The sequence below is a fragment of the Musa acuminata genome, chromosome BXJ2-1 (assembly GCF_036884655.1).
Source record: "Musa acuminata AAA Group cultivar baxijiao chromosome BXJ2-1, Cavendish_Baxijiao_AAA, whole genome shotgun sequence".
Classification (NCBI taxonomy): Eukaryota; Viridiplantae; Streptophyta; class Magnoliopsida; order Zingiberales; family Musaceae; genus Musa; species Musa acuminata.
In genome coordinates, this window is record NC_088338.1 from 8067626 (window position 1) to 8085512 (window position 17887).

General features: G+C 42.1%; 3 protein-coding genes across 3 annotated transcripts; 1 reads left to right on the top strand and 2 right to left on the bottom strand.

Moving 5' to 3' along the window:
* The first annotated feature begins 573 nt into the window (after positions 1-573).
* On the top strand, positions 574-2446 carry LOC135598747 (alpha-1,3-arabinosyltransferase XAT3-like). Its single transcript, XM_065093031.1, has 3 exons — positions 574-773; positions 869-955; positions 1082-2446. Exons 1-3 carry the CDS (start codon positions 644-646, stop codon positions 2323-2325), a joined length of 1461 nt encoding a protein of 486 aa, XP_064949103.1. The 5' UTR covers positions 574-643; the 3' UTR covers positions 2326-2446.
* A 9199-nt stretch (positions 2447-11645) lies between these two features.
* Positions 11646-13748, bottom strand: LOC135598748 (alpha-1,3-arabinosyltransferase XAT2-like). The gene is made up of 3 exons (XM_065093032.1): positions 13475-13748; positions 13144-13392; positions 11646-12934 (listed from the first exon to the last, which is right to left on the bottom strand). The coding sequence occupies exons 1-3, from the start codon at positions 13611-13613 to the stop codon at positions 11757-11759; spliced, it is 1566 nt and encodes a 521-aa protein (XP_064949104.1). The 5' UTR covers positions 13614-13748; the 3' UTR covers positions 11646-11756.
* Positions 13749-14854: 1106 nt separating this feature from the next.
* On the bottom strand, positions 14855-17243 carry LOC135598749 (alpha-1,3-arabinosyltransferase XAT2-like). The gene is made up of 4 exons (XM_065093034.1): positions 16769-17243; positions 16613-16684; positions 16402-16485; positions 14855-16109 (listed from the first exon to the last, which is right to left on the bottom strand). The coding sequence occupies exons 1-4, from the start codon at positions 16899-16901 to the stop codon at positions 14920-14922; spliced, it is 1479 nt and encodes a 492-aa protein (XP_064949106.1). The 5' UTR covers positions 16902-17243; the 3' UTR covers positions 14855-14919.
* Positions 17244-17887: the final 644 nt, after the last annotated feature.

The window sequence follows — 17887 nt, forward strand, 5'->3', positions numbered from 1 at the left end:
AGAAAGAATCAGCAACTCGGAATCTCAGCTAGGAAACATCTCTTTGAACAATTCTATGGAGTATGGGTGAGGATTTACCCTATAATCAAATAATTCTACGCCGATAAGTCTCGTGCTGGACATCCTCTGTTCATACATGTCAACTTAGACGCGTTCAGCTCTTGGTATCGGTGTCCTTTCTCTAGCTTTTGCTCACGGTTTGCATGCCGCTACGCCTGCGAGAGAGTTTCGTCGATTACATGCCACTTAAAAGCGTGCTAGAAACTTCGAGCGACCAAAAGTCATGAATCTTGAGTTTGATCTTCCACCGGATTCGATCGTAGATGTTGCGCTGTCGGTGTCGATCACAAAGAAGATAAGTCGAGTAGCCACTTTGAGGGAGAACATACCCGAAGCTTGACAGTGCGGTTTACCGAAAGGTGAAAGCCAGGAGCAATTTGTCTGAAGGATAAAACAGGTTTTCTAATAGGGAAAGACTGGGTAGACAAACGTGTGGTGATAGGTGCGGGAATGGGCTCCGACTTGGTCAACAAACCTCCGCGTGACCACGGGAAGCTGGTATAAGGGCTCGGAGGGTGGAAGGGAGACAGGGAGAAGAAGAGGGAGTTGGGAAGGAAGGAAGGAAGGAAGGAAGAAGGAAGAGATGAAGTCCGTCAGGACTTACCCCAGGGCTGAGCCCAGGAGGACAGGGAACGCCTTCATCATAGCATCCATGCTTCTTTCTCTCTGCATCCTCTCCTTCGTCAAGGCCCGCTATTGTTCGGCTCCATACGGTCTGTCTCCGCTTCTTCCCCGAGATGTCGTCTTTGCTCCTGGTTCTGGTTCTGGTTCTTCTGTTCTTAACAGAGGACGACTGTGCTTCTTGCAGCCAAGTCGCAGGCGTCTACGGATATAGAAATGAACATGGAAGCTATAAAGATGGTGACAGCCAGGAGTGCCGACCATGCTCTAAAAGGTAAATTTTGTAGCATAATTTTGGGATTTTTGTGTCATCAGAGAAATTCAATAGTTAGATGCATGGAGGAAGAAGAGAAGATGGAAATATATGTCGCATTGCTAAACATTTCTGTTCTGATTGCAGGGATTGGTGATGTAGAAGGTAGCACGGTGTCAATGGGCAAGGCGAGTGAAGAGAAAGCTGCTGCGGACTCGAAGAAACCCATCTGCGCCGAAACAAGCCGGAGATCGAATGTTTGTGAAGCAGAAGGTGATATAAGGGTGAAGGGAATCTCTCAGACCATCTTCTTACACCCTTCCTTGACCAGCCAAGAATGGAAGATCAAACCTTACGCCCGAAAGCACGACCAGGCCGCCATTGCCCATGTAAAGGAATGGACAATTAAGCCGTTCACAGATCAGGAAACACGCCCAAGATGCACCGAGAATTATACGGTGCCGGCGGTGGTCTTCTCGATCGGCGGGTTCACGGGGAACCTCTTCCACGACTTCACCGACGTGCTAGTCCCTCTGTTCATCACCTCCTACCGGTTCGGTGGCGAGGTTCAGTTCGTCATCGCCGACGCGAAATCCTGGTGGCTGAGCAAGTTCAGCTTGATTCTGAAGCAGCTGTCCAAGTACGAGGTCATCGACGCCGACAACGACCAGGACGCGGTGCGGTGCTTCCCGCGAGTGATCGCGGGCCTGAGCTTCCAGAAGGAACTCGGCGTCGACCCCTCGAGGACTCCCGGCGGGTTCTCCGTGGTGGACTTCAAGGAGATGCTGAGGAACGCGTACGGACTGGAGAGGCCGAGGGCGGAGCCGTCGGGGGACGAATGGGACTTGAGGAGGAAGCCCCGGCTGTTGATCATATCCCGGAAGAGCTCCCGAGCGTTCTTGAACGAGAGGGGGATGGCAGACATGGCCATGAGCCTGGGCTTCGACGTGAGGATCGCCGAGCCGGAGATAACCACCGACCTGGGGAAGTTCGCGAGGCTGGTGAACTCCGCCGACGTGATGATCGGAGTCCACGGCGCCGGGCTGACCAACATGGTCTTCCTCCCCGCAGGAGCCGTGTTCATCCAGGTGGTTCCCATGGGCAACCTGGAGTGGCTGGCAAGAGACACCTTCCAGACGCCATCACCGGAGATGCAACTCAAGTATCTGGACTACCGCATCCAAGCGGATGAGAGCACGCTCAGCGATCAGTACCCCAAGGATGACCCCGTGTTCACGGATCCTCAGTCGATCCACAAGAAAGGGTGGCATGAGCTGAGCAGAGTATACTTGGACAACCAAAACGTGAAGCCTCATCTGGGAAGGCTGAGGCTAACATTGTTGGAAGCTCTCAAGTTCCTGCCTCACACCCGGACGACGACCGCTCGGTGACTGCTCTGCTCGCACCTCTTCTTCTTCTTCTTCTTCTTCTTCTTCCTTTTTCTTCAGAACTTACAATTCATTGTTTCGTTGTAAGAACGTAGAGAATTAAACCTTAGTTCGTTTGTCTAAACCGGAGTATAGTGATGTTTACACTTTGTGATAGTCACCAATAATGAGAGTATAGTGAATCAAAATGATTTCAAGTCCAGAAATTTCCATTCGATTCGATCATCGACAGCTTTATCCTTTTTCTCGAAATAAAAGCTCATCTATATTCTCTACACATCGGTCGATGAATTGGGTAATTCCAGACTATGGAAACCGACGTGGTGAAGGTGGTGGTGGCGGTGGAATTATGATGGCTCATCGACCACTGCAACAACTCAGTGCATAGCTCCCCTTCCTCGATCATTGCTCCTCCACAGAGATTAAAAATGTCATCGCTGTCGGTGAACCGTTCCTGGCTTACCAACATCAGATGACTGCCTCGATACGATTGACGTAACACGAGTTAATCCATACATTCCCAATGGCGAAAGCCACACCTATCTTCTTTGTTTTTTTGCCTCTGGTACAGTGCTCGAACAGTGCTGTGTCCTGTGGAACCTTTGCGGTGAGGAAGGCAACCAATAATTTGTTCGACCTAACCGGGGAACATCTCTGCAGACGTCTCGCTCTTAGGGATCAACCCCACCATGTTAGTACTAGCAATTTGGTGCGGTGGAGCTATCGGAGATGGCTACATGCCGCAAGCCAACACCGATGGAAGAGCCCACCTCATTGAACCAAAGGAGTCAACAGGCTCGGCAAGCTGTGGGCTGCAGCAGCATGTGATCGTCTTCAACATTTTACCGTCCCACCCACCACACCTTCAAAGGCTATCATCACTCTTCATATCTACCCTGCTCATGCCCACCTAAAAGCAGCATACAGCATGATAGCTACAGTGGCATACGTTTCATGTGAGATCAAATCGGGCATTACGCGGATCGAGATAGAGTTCATCGCTCGCTTTCTGGCATCTTCTGCATTGTATTCTTCTGCTTACGTTAGGAGCCTTGTTTTCAACGAGTGCTCTGAGATATATGTACAAGTCCTTTTCCTAATCGATGGGGTTCACTTGTCCTCATCGATGGAAGCATTTTCTTGGGACAAGATGGGGTGCATTGTAAAAGGTGTGTCGAGTTGATAAAATATAATCTAGAATAATTTTTTGAAACTATTCATCTATTTTGAAACAGTTTGAAATGGAGGAGAAATTAAAATTTTGGATAGATGATGATGACATGGATTATTTTATCCAAAAAGATGGAGATGAGTTTTGTGTGGAGGAGGATGACAAAAATTATTAGGCTACATTGATTTCTTTCTTATTTAAAAAAAAATATTTTTTTTTATTTTTTTTGTTACTATAAATATATAAATATATGTTCTTGAATGAGTCTAAGTTATTACATATGAAAAGTACTTTCTTTTTTTTATCTTCTCTTTTTTCTCTAAAGTTGTAGAGAAGTCAACATGTATGACAGCAGATTCTATTGAAGACTAGTAAAAGTATATTGATTAGAAAAGGAGGAGAGACCAATAAATTCAGAAGGAAAAAAAAAAAGATGACAGATATTAAAGTAAGTATTTTTGATCAACTTCTAATATTCAAATGTGAAAATTATCAGTTTTGAGTCATTAAAATAATAACTCTATTTATCTCATAAGGATGTAAAATTTGATAGAAAATGATTTTGTTGAGAATGATATGTAGGATTTTAATATAATTCAAGATCAAAAAATCAAATGAATAAAAAATGTAGAAAGATATAAGAGCCTTTATATATTATAATAAGCTATAGATAGTCTTTATTTCCCAAATTATATCAGCATCAATATCAATAGAAACCTAAAAAATATTAAAAAGTATGTTTGGAGATATAGACAAGGTAAAAATTCAAAAGCTTAGTATTCTTTGACTTGAATTCGAAAATCGTATGATAGAAGATTCTAAATAATTTTTTTTTCAAAAGTTTCTTTTATTGTGAACCATATAAAATCTTATGGTGAAAAATATAAAAGATCAAACAATAGTAGAAAGAAATTTATGAAGTTTATCTGATTTGATATGATTTCTTCTGTTATAGAAGAAGCTAAAGATACAAATATATTATATGTTGATATATTTGTTTTTATTTTATGAAAAAAAATGAATAAACTTTCATGAAAAACTTTAGAACATTCTCTTGAAATGAAGATTGATTAAAAAATAATCAAAAGAAAAAATTTCAAAAACCAAATCTACTATCAACGATCTAACACTTAGGACGAGACTGATCAAATAAGAGCTCGAGGAACTCGAACGAAGATAATAAAAGAAATTGTTAATGTTTTTGTTAAAACAATTACTAGTAGAAAAATAAAAATCAAAATGTTCCCCTCTATTTTCACTAAAAAAATATATAATCATCTTAAAAAAAATTATTGAAACAAAAATTAAGTAAATTATTATAAAAAAATAATAGTAAAAAAAGAATGAAGAAATATATTTTTTATAATATTTGATGAAAAATATTCTAGATTTATTTGGTTTTTAGATTATAGATGCAATAATCATATGATAGAGGATAAAAATTTGTTTGAAAGGCTTGATGGTTCAATCAAGTCTATAGTGCAAATGAGAAATAACAGTAAAGTTTAGGTGGAAGAGAAATGAAAAGTCAAATATCGAATCTAATAATATTTATTGATGATGTGATGTTTATTTTTAGTTCAAAATAAAATCTTATTAGTATAGGACAATTGATGAGAAAAGGATATTATGTTATTTTTTATTATAAAAATATTTAATTATATAATAATAAAACTAAAAAATTAATAGCAAACTGTGAGGATGGCAAAAAAATAAAATATCTCCTTTATTATTTCTAGATTCCTTACATCCATTGACGGTTACTGATGAATCAATATTATAGTATAAAAGATATGATCATCTGAATTATAGTGATTTAGACCTATTAAATCAAAAGAATATGATAATTAATTTGCATAGGATTAAGAATAAAGACATTGTTTATAAATCTTATGTTTTTTAAAAAATAACATAAAAACAAGTTATTTTTTGAGAAGAATGGTTGAAACTTATGCAAATATTTATAGGCCTACGTAGACTATCTCCTATATTTACGTATGATTGCACAAAGATAATATAGGTATATTTTCTAAATGGAAAAGTTGAAACCTTCTTTGTTTTTAAAATTTTTACAGCATATCTAGAAAAATAAAATAATTATTTTAGTTGCCCATTTAGTAAAAAAAATAAAGCCCATTTAGTTGCCAAAAGATATACTCAAATTTTGGTATCGATTTCCCAAAAACTTTTTTTCTAAGTACTAGAATGAATAGAATTAGAAAAATAACAAGTTTATCAATTTAATATTAAATCATCATTCTTCAAAAGAAAATTACAAGAAAAGACGTGTAAAATAGCATGAAAAAATTATAAATAAAAAGCCTTTTATTTTATTTTCTTTATTCTATAAGAAGCCAACACTATAATATCAAACTGTATAATAATATTATCCATACCTCGCGATGTCAAATTCTAGCTGTATAGTATTGTCCTGTCGTAAAGGTGGAGTTATTTTTACTGTGGATGAGCTCACTGTTTCGTACGACGATCTAATAAACGTAACGCTGTAGACTCCTTTCGAGTAAAATGACTTCAGGTAAATGGTGGTAATATCTGCTGCTCCGTCCATTGGTCGAATCGAAGAAAGTCAGTTCTCGGAGTGGTGGACTGCTCGGAGGACACGCTCCGTTCTCCGGCGTGATGCTCACGATGCCATCTTTTCTTGCACTTGTCTGATGGCATTCGGTGTGGAAGGAGCGAGACGACCTCGTCCGCAAGGTGAAATGTTCAATGCAGAGGAGTGATCTGCGGTCGTAGATTTGGTGTTGAGTCCGCGTCGGTGATGATGTCTGGTCCCATGCGGTTCTCTTTGTTCTTTAATGATGGTGACGACGAGACAACGAAACCAATCTCTCTCTCTCTCTCTCTCTCTCTCTCTCTCTCTCTCTCTCTCTTTATTTCCTTCCTTTTTCCAAGAAAATAAAATCATATTAAGAGAGGTTAAATAAATATGATACATTCGATTATCCTCGTTCATGTCATTCAGGTGCATATATATTCCACGACATACAACAAGATGTCCTCCGAGAAGACAGCACTCGACATCCACAACATAGACTTTTGTTGTAAGAGTGTGTCTTAGGATCCACAACATAAGGCCCAGCCAGAAGCCTTGTCGATGACACCCGTCTCCCGCATCACGCAGCCAAGCAGAGCTTCCGGCATCCGCTGTGGCTCTCCAATGACCAAAATGCTCGGTGTTTCGATTCCACACCGGTAAGTCTCAACAATCATATTAAAAGCTTCAAGTAGTCCTTTAACCATCAAAGATGGCCCGCCATGACTTAGGATTCTCCCATTATATTCCAAGCCTCTGTTCTTATCGTCCCTTTCCAAAAAAATATAGTACGAGCAGCTTTTGTGCTCGTTGTTTGTGTCGTTATTCTGACATATTCGCTAAACGATGTTAAGAAAGAACACAAACGTTTTGTTCCTTCCGTGAAAGGCAACGCTCACACCATAAGATCTCAAATGATCGCCGCTCTTAAATATTAAATGTTAGTCAGCATCATCACTGCAAATGTTATCGTTGGGATTGACCCAAAGATGACAGCCACGCCTCTGCTTGAGATTGACATCGATAGCTAGCGCAAATGATAATATTATCATTGATGAGCGACGAGGTCGATATTTCGATGGGAAAGGAAGTCACCGTAATGAATTGGCGGATGTGCGTGGAGGAGGTTCTACGGTTCAGGCCAAACAGGAAGGGACGAATAGGCTACAGATTGAGTTTGATACGGAGATGGTCGTTCGTATTATACCAAGGGTAATGTATTCCACTTGATGGACCTAACATTAGTGTGTAGATGTGGAGAAGCAACTATCAACTCATAGGTTAAACAAAAAGAAAGATACACGCAATTGCACGCAAGTTTGAAAACTTCATCGTCCCATCAAGCACGAAAAAAGAAAGAACGATGAGAGGTCGCCCGAGACTAAGAAAACATTCCCATCTTCAAAAGATAACATCAATCACCTTGCCTTCGTTGTTCTTGCATGATGCTTGCCGACCATCTTCAAAAGATAACATCTATTCACATAAAAAAATTGATGTTTATTACTTGAACGTATTCACAACTTTATATATAGTGTTTCTTTTGGACAAAAATAATATCCCATTAAGAAGTTCCGTAGCAACGAGTTAAGAACGTGATCTTCCTGTTATCACTCTTGTCGACCCAACGGAATCATCCAGCAGCCATGGCAGGTCGGAGCAGGGCTTTCGTACGTGTTCGTCGGTGGTGGGTGTCGAAACTTGCACGTTTGCATGGCACCGACGCTCCGGAATCAAGCAGGTGGCACCGACGAATCCATGGAGTTTTATATGCATATCTTTCCGTCAGATAAGACATCCAACATCAGACGCTGGATGACAACCCCGATGCAACTTCAACTTGTCATGGAAGTTTGTGAGGCTAGATGGTCTTATCACCAGGTAGTCTGGTCTGTCCACGTTCTTTCTCTGTTTTCTATAACATAATATGTCCATCGGTGTTGGTGTTGGTGTTGGTGTTGGAGGAAGAAGAGACAGATGGCTCAGCGTGTCGTGTTTCCCGTAAAAATAGATCATATTATTGAAATAAAAAAATTATCAAATAATAACTAGAGATCGAGTCAATATTATTTCAATCTTTAATATTATATTATGAGTTTTATCTACTATTTATATCAAGTTAAAGATATTTTATCTTTCATTATAAATTTTATTTCATTAACGAATCTTACCGTCCATTCGTTTTGATAAATTATATCTGAAAGATATAAAAATTTATTAATATACTCGATTTATAATCGGATAGCTTCGATGTAATATTAATATTGTTGAACTAACAATTATTCAGGAGGTAGGAATTTTTTTTTGAGAAGTCGCTTTATCTTTCGTTATGTTTATATTAATGCTTTTCCTTGCCTTCTTTTGTTATTTTGTAATGTATCACACCAAGTTATTGCATCTCCTTTCAACTTATATGCAATAAGTTTAATTTGTTTGTGATCAAGAATATCCTCTCTACTTCATAACTCAAATCAAGAATAGCTTCAATGTTGAAGTGGCCACTAAAACTAGGAAGATCTACTTTAAGATGATAATCTTTAAGTAGCCTATTTCATTTGGGTGGTGTTTGATGTTTTTATATCTTTCACTATCATTTTCTAAGTCATCATCAGATACTATTGGTTATTATGAATGGATAATATCACATCGGTTGAAGTGTTGAGGTTAAGTTACATCTATATCTCTTCTTTAGTTGGTTCTATGATAATCCACAATCACTTTTTCTTCATCTGAGTCATATAGTTGGTTACTAATGTTAAATTATAGACCCATGTTGATTTTTTGATTGGCTATGAGCATCAACTATAACATGATTTATCATACCATCAGTACAAACTCTATTTACGCCTAAACTCAAGTTAGTGAATATGTCACAAATCTCTCAGAGTTTCAAGTCATTCTTGCTTCTTATGCTTTTAAAACTGCTCATACGATTGTCACTCCTTGATCGTTATTATTGGAGTCATTCCCATTACCTCCACTATAAAGGTTGTCACTGTTAAAACTGTCACTACCATCGTCGTCATCATTGTTATCATTATTGCTTTAAACTAGACCTCATCTTGATAGACTACAAGGTTGTAATTAACAAATTAAGTTTCTAATATATAAGATTTAATATAAATAATGAGTGTAGAGTATATTTCTTAATTTTTTAACCATAAACATATTATGCTAAAACCAAGAATACGACTCTTGATATCAACTGACATAAAATAGAAATAAAAAAATATTACTAAAAAGGATTCTAACGAACTAACCTCGTAAAGGAGAAAAGCAAAATAACTCCTTATATTAGAAAATTTTTTTTTACAATGCTTAGAGATATTATTTATTTTATGATCTAATAGGCTTAGAGGAAGTATTTATTTATACTAGTTTTAAGCCTTGAAAACTAATTAACTAACAATGTGAGATAATTAAAACAAACATAAAAGTAAGAGTGATAAGTGGACAAGATCTTTAAAAATAATATTTTTATGATGTCCATGAGTGGATTTGAAGCTCTAAAATAGATTCCTTGATTAAGTTTATTTAATTTTTTTTTAAAATTGACTTAGTCAATTCTTTTATAAAAGAGGGATTTTGTTTTGCATTAATTTTAAAAATTCCAAATTCTAATAAAGGGAATGCCATTGGTAACTCATCATTTTTTTTTCCCATTTTATAAATAAATTCTAAGAATTTTAAGTTAAAATTAATTGGAAGAGATAATTGTCCGCAATAACATTGGAATGACAAAGCATGACGTGATGGATCATCTGACCCTTTGTCAAGTTATAAATCGACATTAGCAAACATATTTTTAAGCCTTTAAAATTAGATGGACCTAACGTTGTTTGTAGAGATGGAGAAGCAACTATCAATTCATAAGTAAACAAAAAGATACACGCAATTGCAAGCTAGTTTGTAGACTTATCATGCACGAAAAGACTAAGAAAGCATTACATTCCCATCATCAAAAGATAACATCAATCACCTTCGCTGTTCTGGCAATGATGCTTGGCGACGCGGAGGCACTTACACGCAACGACGGATGTGGTCGAAGCCAATTGGAAAATTGACTGTTGGATGATCACATCCATGACTGTTAGAGAAGAAAATACATGATTGATTAGTGAGATTGATTTCAATTATTATGATTTTCTAATTTACTGATATAGATACTGTGCTCTCTACGTTGATCGATGTAATTCCTTGAGATTTTTTTCTTTTACTTAGTTCAATTTTTTTTTCTTGATTTTTTGAAACTTATCTGAGTGTCTCAATTTTTTTGATACCATCTGATTGGTTTGAAAGTTATGAATTTTATGATCTTATTATTATATAGTGATAAATTGATCTGCTCGACATGCATTACTAGATTATTTATAATATATTTAATATTAAATTATATTTTTATTTGATTCACATAATAGATTTTTTTTAATGTTTATCATTATATTATATTCAAAACTTTATATCTAACTTTTTTAGCAAAAATAATCTTCCAGTAAGAAGTCGCGTGGGAACGAATGAGTTCTCAATCTGCCAACCAAAGGAATCATGCATTGTATGGCGCCTGATAAGGTGTATTTTGGGCCCAAGTCATATCACAATCGATATCACGTCACGTTACAGTCAAGTCAGCAAGAGAAGTACCCTCACGAGTCGAACCATCAATCATACCAAGACGTCGCTTGGTATGTCCCGTCCCGGTAAGTCCGGGACGGCGACCGCACAAAGATATCATCTCACCCCTTGGTCGTCACGTCAAACCCGCATATGACTAACTCTCGTATAGTAGTTTAAAAGCACATGACCGGCATCCGGCTTAGAGAAGAAAAAAAGAAAGAAAGAGCAAAAAGCAGAACCCCACACTGACTTACTCGTCGAGGGGCCATAGTCGACGGGGCCTTCTATGCATGAGAACAATCATCCCCAAAGCGAGATCATCTCGATCAAGAGAGATCGCCTCCCCCCGACGCACCGACCAACATCCTGGTGGAGAGCTATCGACCAACGTCTCGAACAAGAGCCATCGACTAGCTTTCCAACCTTGGCAACCAACTCAGACGATCGAAGACTCCCGACATCGATTCATGAACCAAACCGTGTCGATTCGTTAGCGACGATGCATCTGTTCACCATCAGCGCCGACGCTCCGGAATCAAGCAGGTGGCACCGCCGAATCCATGGAGTTTTATATGCATATCTCTTCCGTCAGATAAGACCTCCACTTGGGTAACATCAGACACCGGATGAAGCCCGTTGCAACTTCAACTCGTCATGGAAGATTGTGAGGCTGGCTGGTCTTATCCCCACGTAGTCTCGTCCGTCCACGTTCTTTCTCTGCTTTCTATAATATAATATGATCATCGGTATTGGTGTTGGAAGAAGAAGAAGAAGAAGAAGACGAGGTAGATGCACAGCATGTCGTGTTTTCCCTTGACTACCCTGACTTCTGTGGGGAGGAGGGATCAATTGAGTCCTTCCACCACTATATAACTCTCTTTAAAAAGGAAAATAATTTGATTATGTGATTCTGTCATCTACCTATGCATATGTGAATATAGTAGACATGACAACCAATGACAAAATTGTTTATGTAAAGAATGATCGTCACAAAATAAAGGCATCTGTATGATAGTGGCTCGACTGAATCAGTATACATATGGAAAAAGACATGATGAACGGAGACGATGATCTCTGGGCTCCTCTGCTACCCTAATTCCTTTCATGAAGAAGCTGGAGGGCCTTCTCTAGCACAGGCCTGAAGCGATTCACATTAAGCCTCACGTTTTGCTGCTTAAGATAGACGTCTCCCAGTCTAAGCCAGCCCTCCTTGTGAATGGACTCCGGGTCCTGGAACACCCGGTGGTCTCTCGGGTAGAGTTCCGTCAGGGTGCTCTCCTCTACGCTTATGTCATACTGCAAGTACCTCAGCTTCATCCCCATGGCAGGATCTCCGTAGAAGTTCGTTGCTATCCAATCCAGATTACCCAGTGGCACCACCTGGATCACGATCGCGTTGGTGGGGAGGAAGAGGAAGTTGGTGAGCCCTGCGCCATGCACGCCCACCATCACGTCGCACGAGTTGACGACGTGTGCGAACCGGGCCACGTCGAAGAAGTCCGGCTCCGCCGCCACCACCTCGTAGCCCACCTCCCGCGCCATGCCCACGACCTCGTCCAGGTTCACGAATCTTCTCGTCCCGCCTCTTGCTATGAACAGGAGCCGCGGCTTCGTGCCGGGAGGACCGCCGGCCGCCCACGCGCGCTCGCGCGCCAGCGAGTACGCGCTCCTCGTTAGGTTCACGAAGTCCATGATGGAGTGGCCTCGCGGGGCTCTCGAGGGATCGATCATCAGGTCCCTCTCGGCCCTCAGCCCGACAACGACGTGGTCGAAACAGTGCACTCTCTCGTCGTTGTCGGAGTCGATCACATCATACGACGAGAGCTTCGTCAGGTACGGCCGGTACTTGTGCATCCACCACCCTTGTTGGTTGGTGATGATGAATTGGACCTGGCCGTGGAACGGGCCGGCGGTTTGGAAGAGGGGAACCAGCACGTCGGCGAAGTCGTGGAAGCAGTTTCCGCAGTGACCGCCGGTGGAGAACAGGATGCCGGGGACTGTGTGATTGACGCTGCATTCGGGAGCTTCCTGATGGCGGCGCAGTGACGTCAAGTTCAGTGGCCGGACTTTAGCCATTGCTGAGTGGTCGTACTTGCGAGGATAGGGTCTGATCTGCCATGACTCGTTTCTTTCTCTGCTGCCCGTATGAGTAACAAGCATTACAGAGGAGAGATTCTTCCCACTGATTCTTATGTCACCTTCCATATCGCAAATGTTCAATCTATAGTCGGAGAAATCACACATTGGCTTCCTCTTAGGCGCCCCACCATCTGGAATCCAACGCAATAAATTGTTGCTGTTAGACTTGGGAAGGTAGACTAGAATCTCCGATGGCATGTCTGAACTCAGACAGACAGAGACGAGTCTTCTTCTTCTCTTGAAACAAGTCACTTGTGATCATTACTACTTCCTATCAGATTAAATGCTCAGGAACAGTGATCAAGCTTGCTTTCCATTAGCTTTGGAAAGATTAGCGTACCTGATTCATTAAAATCACCGGTAGATGGTCCGTTCAGCACTTGTGTTTCGTTTTCCGTCTTGCAATCACTCGAATTTGATTCGCACGATGAGCTGATTCCCTCTTCCCCCTTTCCATCTGGTCGGTTGATGAACGAAGCGTCAATTTGCTTTGTCCTACCTAACAGTCGAATCCTTGTATCTTCTTCGACCGTAGAACTCATAGGAGCTGCATCTCCGGATGATGATGACGATGACGGCAGGCAATTCACTGCAAGAAAACCCAATGCGAGTTATGAAAATTAGAATTAGACAGAAGAAGGGAAAGCTCAAGTACAAAGAGGGGGGCTCACATATGGACAAATGGTCCACGCTTATGTCGTTTCTGGACAACATCACGAATGTCATGGACACAAGAAAGCATCCGACGATGAGTCCTGATCCGAAACTCCGAGGCTCCACCGGTGGCCGGAACTTCTTCACCAGCTTCATCCTGTAGGTGGCGCCGACTCTTCTATCAGATGCTAAAGCACGGCATGTTCTACAAAGAGAGGCGCATAAGGAGGAGGACAAGCAGTTCTGGAAGAATAGACATGCACGCGGTGGAGCTTATAACGCAGCATAGGCCGCGGGTTGTCGTCGGTAGCATTGGTTTCCTCATGGAATATTCTAAACGTCGGTCTGCTTGACAACCTGCACATACATCTCCGAGTGGCCGAGAATCGCGTCTTGTTTGTTCTGCTGTGCTCCTTCCTCGAACGTGCTGCGTCCAACTTGTGGAAGGAGTCGAGTAGAAGACCAATCGGAGCTTGTTCCGCGTGGCCGTCACATGGATGGATGGCTGGACGACCGGTTAGGCATGTGGAGATAGAGTGCCGGTTAGGGAAGCCCAAAGATTGAGACTTTTCCTCCGAAGAATCCCCAGCAGACTCACTAATCATGTCGGTGCAAAGAGTAAGCTAATGAGGGGTTTATCATCCAAAGCTCACTAAACATGTCGAATGAGGCCCAATTCAAAGCCCAATATTAACATAAGCAGTAGCCCGGTGACTGTCTCCCACACTAAAGCCATAAAGTTGCGACATGCAACTATGTACTAACTTTATTCGCATCTTTATCTTATTTTGTGGTTATTATTATCATCATCAACATCATATTGTCGGCTCCAATCTTTCCCCCAATGATATGATATCTGAGTAAAGAATATATTCCTATACGTAAGAAAAGCTAAACTATATATGCTTTGGGCTTTCCAGTTAGTCATGAGTGGACATGATTGACCACAGATTTCGGATGCCATTCCAGCACAATGATACAGACAGCCAATGCATAACTTGATCATTTGGGAATCAATCAATCAATCAATCAGGTGTGACAGTGTATGCATGAATGGGAGTGATCAAACCCACACATGCGGAATGATGGGTGGGGCTTTTGAGGCTCCCATAGGATGCCTGCTTTCTTAAAGATGGAGACATTCCCATAAGATGCCTACTTTCTTAAAGGTGGAGACCATGGGATGTTTCTGAGGTGAAAAAGTTCATTGCTAGTGTTTCTTTCTCCTTTCGATATAGTTTTTTTTGTTGATTTGAAAGGTTAGAAATGATGTTTCTCTCTCTCTCTCTCTTTTGAGTGCTGTTTCTTTAGCACTGTGTATCCCTTCCATTTAAGTAATATAAGCACCTTTTTTTTCAGACAAAAAAGGAATTAATTCATCCAGCAGATTGTTGCCCTTCCCGAACAGAGTACTTCATTGCGAAAAGTTGGCCATGGACATGAAGCAGAGCCTTCACCCAACTCATTCTCTCTGCTCTTGGTGAAGAAGCCCAAGGGCACGTTCCAGGAAAGGCCTAAACCTTGTCACATTAAGCCTTACATTCTGTTCTCTTAGGAAGATCCTGGCGTACGTAGCCCATCCTTGCCGGTGCAGTGACAAGGGGTCCTTGAACACTGCATGATCCCTTGGGTACAGCTCCGACAGCGTGGTTTCCTCCTCATTGATGCTGTATTCCAGGTACTTCAGCTTCATCTGCTTCGAAGGATCCCTGAAGTGATGCCCTGCAGCCCAGTCCATGTTTCCCCACGGCACTACTTGGATCACCACTGCATCGGTAGGAAGGAAGATCATATTCGTCAGCGCCGATCCATGAACACCCATCAGCACGTCGCACGAGTTCACGATGCGCGAGAATTTGGACACGTCCGGATCCGCCTCGGTGATCACAACCTCGTAGCCCACCTCCGCTGCCATCTGAACGATCTCCTCCGCGTTCACGAGTCTTCTCGTTCTGGCCCTGGTTATGATCATTAGCCTCGGCTTCTTGTCGCTCTGCTCGCCGACCCTCGACGGGTGCTCGCTCTCGAGGGAGAACACGCTTCTTGCGAACTTGGCGAAGTCGAACATGGTGTACCCGTGCGGAGATTTGGAGGGCTCCATCTGGAAGTCCTCGACGCTGCTGCATCTCAGCCCAAGAGTCACATGCTTGAAGCAACGGACTGCGTCGTCGTTGTCGTACTCGATGATCTCGTACCGCGACAGCTTCTGGAAGAACGGTCGGTACTTGTCCATCCATGGCGGATTCATATTGGCGATGAGAAACTGGACCTCCCCGCCGAAGGGGTAGGCAGTCTCGAAGAGAGGGACGAGCACGTCGGCGAAGTCATGGAAGAAGTTCCCCGTCCATCCACCGATCGCAAAAACCAGCGCAGGGACGGTGTGGTTCACGGAGCAGCGCGTGTCTTCTCCGTAACCATGGACCGATTTCAAGGTCACCTCCCTTACACGAGCACCGGAATCTGCTGCCCATTTACGGGCGTAAGGTTTGATCGTCCATGATTCGCCTTCTCCGTTATCGTTTGATTGATGTGGAGCGACGAACACCATCCTGGTGTCCTTGCCGATGATTCTGACATCGCCGTCTGCTTCACAGATATCCGATTTACTATTTGAACGATCGCACATTGGCTTCTTCTCGGCCTTCGTTCCGCCTTTGCAAAACACACAACAGTTGACTTAGAATGGGATTGTCATGTTTTCTTTCAGACGAATAAAACGTTGGTGATCTAAACGAATAGTGCTCGATCGTCAGAGCTACAACGAATCAGTTCTTAATAGGAGCCAAAATAGTGCACGAAGTGCGATGATATTAGTCGATCAATTTCTTCGAGAACACAAGAAAGAAAAAGGCTGAAAGAACTCATCTCTCCAAGAAACTCTGTTTAGCCCTTTTGGGAACAGACTTGCTCGATATGGTCAAACTTCGAAACGCAAATAGAATACCTGATTCATTGGGGCTTCCTTTTACTGGAATCTCGACGTGAACGACAGGTGAACTCTTCCCAATCTCTCCTGCCTTCGCACCGGCTGGAGCACGAATGATTCATGCGTCAATTGGATCATTCGGAAAGAAACGATCAAGCATCAAATTTTCTTTTTGAATCTTCTGATATCAACCAGAGGGCAAAAATAAGCTTAAATGAAATAGAAGAACCTTCTTGTCTAATGGAATCACCGGATGTCATGGAGGCATTAACCTTCGACACCGGTGGAAGCTGAGACCTTGCTGCAAATCAAAACCAATCAGCTAAGGAACTACAACGAGCTAATGACACCACATCTAGTTGATAAAGAGATGGTATGAACTTACCCATAGAGACGCGCATGGTGTTAGTCCTCGACATCGTCACATACATTAGCGAGACCAAAATGAACGCTGCAAGCAATCCAACGCTACAGTCTCGAGTATTCACACGGTTGAGGCTCCTAAACACCTTCGCCATCTCCTCCTTCCAACTATAGTCTGTTCTACTGCTAAGCTGACGAAGTGCTTCGCCTTTTCTTTCAAGATGGATTGAGAGGAAGCGTTCGACTGCAAACTATCGATGCCACACAACCAATCATCAGACACTCAGATGATTATTATTACTGCTTTATAATGATTCTTGGAAGGAGAGACGATCGACCATGGAGTGTTATCGTCTTACAGCTAAAGCATTGAGATTCCAATCACATTAATTGCTATATAAACTCGATTAAAGAAAAATAAATGCAACCAAGGAAAGGCAGATAATAGAACGCGTAGTGGGCACCAACTCGTTTACTTCTTCCTCCTCGGTGCACGACGAGCTCAGTCTTTCAGCTCGCAGAAACCTATTTCTCTTTTAATATGGCGTCATGGTTGATTAGTTGGTGGCGTGTAAGGAAGTTAATTGGGATGAGAACAGTGACATGAAGACAATTCAAAGACTAGTTAGGAACTCCACATTGAAGAAGATGACTAGTCTGTTGCTAGCTAGATCAAACATATATACACATCAAAGTATGATATTTTCTAATGCAGAAAAGATAGCTGATACCCTGCTATGCATGGTCCAACAAGCTCTCGCTTTTATGCTCGTAATTGAGATTAGAATAAAGACTCGGCGTGTCAGAGGAGACTACAACTTTTAGCAAACCCTAGAGAAGAAAGCTTCCGGTGGAAGGAGACGAAGTACATATGGCATGCATGCGATTGTGCCGAGGACTGGCGTCTCAACTGGTGTTGTTGTGGGAAACAGCCTGGAGCCGTGGCCTTGGGGCCGACACGGCTCGATTCGGGTCCAGACGACGCGATGGCGTCTCTCGAGCCCGCTGAGGCGGTCGGGTGCGGCGTCCGATCGGGATGGTGTGGCTGTCTCCTTCAGGCAGGAACTCCTCGCCTGCGGGACCGACGGGGACTTTCGGCTTCGCACCTGCACAAAGGTTGGGTCGGGGTGCTCGGCCCGAC

Coding starts and splice junctions, on each gene's coding strand:
- LOC135598747 (XM_065093031.1), top strand. CDS start 644: ATGAAGTCCGTCAGGACTTACCCCAGGGCTGAGCCCAGGAGGACAGGG. Junction 774..868: donor CTATTGTTCGGCTCCATACG/GTCTGTCTCCGC, acceptor TGCTTCTTGCAG/CCAAGTCGCAGGCGTCTACG. Junction 956..1,081: donor TGCCGACCATGCTCTAAAAG/GTAAATTTTGTA, acceptor TTCTGATTGCAG/GGATTGGTGATGTAGAAGGT.
- LOC135598748 (XM_065093032.1), bottom strand. CDS start 13,613: ATGAAGCTGGTGAAGAAGTTCCGGCCACCGGTGGAGCCTCGGAGTTTC. Junction 13,393..13,474: donor CGTGGACCATTTGTCCATAT/GTGAGCCCCCCT, acceptor GTTTTCTTGCAG/TGAATTGCCTGCCGTCATCG. Junction 12,935..13,143: donor CGGTGATTTTAATGAATCAG/GTACGCTAATCT, acceptor GTTGGATTCCAG/ATGGTGGGGCGCCTAAGAGG.
- LOC135598749 (XM_065093034.1), bottom strand. CDS start 16,901: ATGGCGAAGGTGTTTAGGAGCCTCAACCGTGTGAATACTCGAGACTGT. Junction 16,685..16,768: donor CACCATGCGCGTCTCTATGG/GTAAGTTCATAC, acceptor TTTGATTTGCAG/CAAGGTCTCAGCTTCCACCG. Junction 16,110..16,401: donor AGGAAGCCCCAATGAATCAG/GTATTCTATTTG, acceptor TGTTTTGCAAAG/GCGGAACGAAGGCCGAGAAG.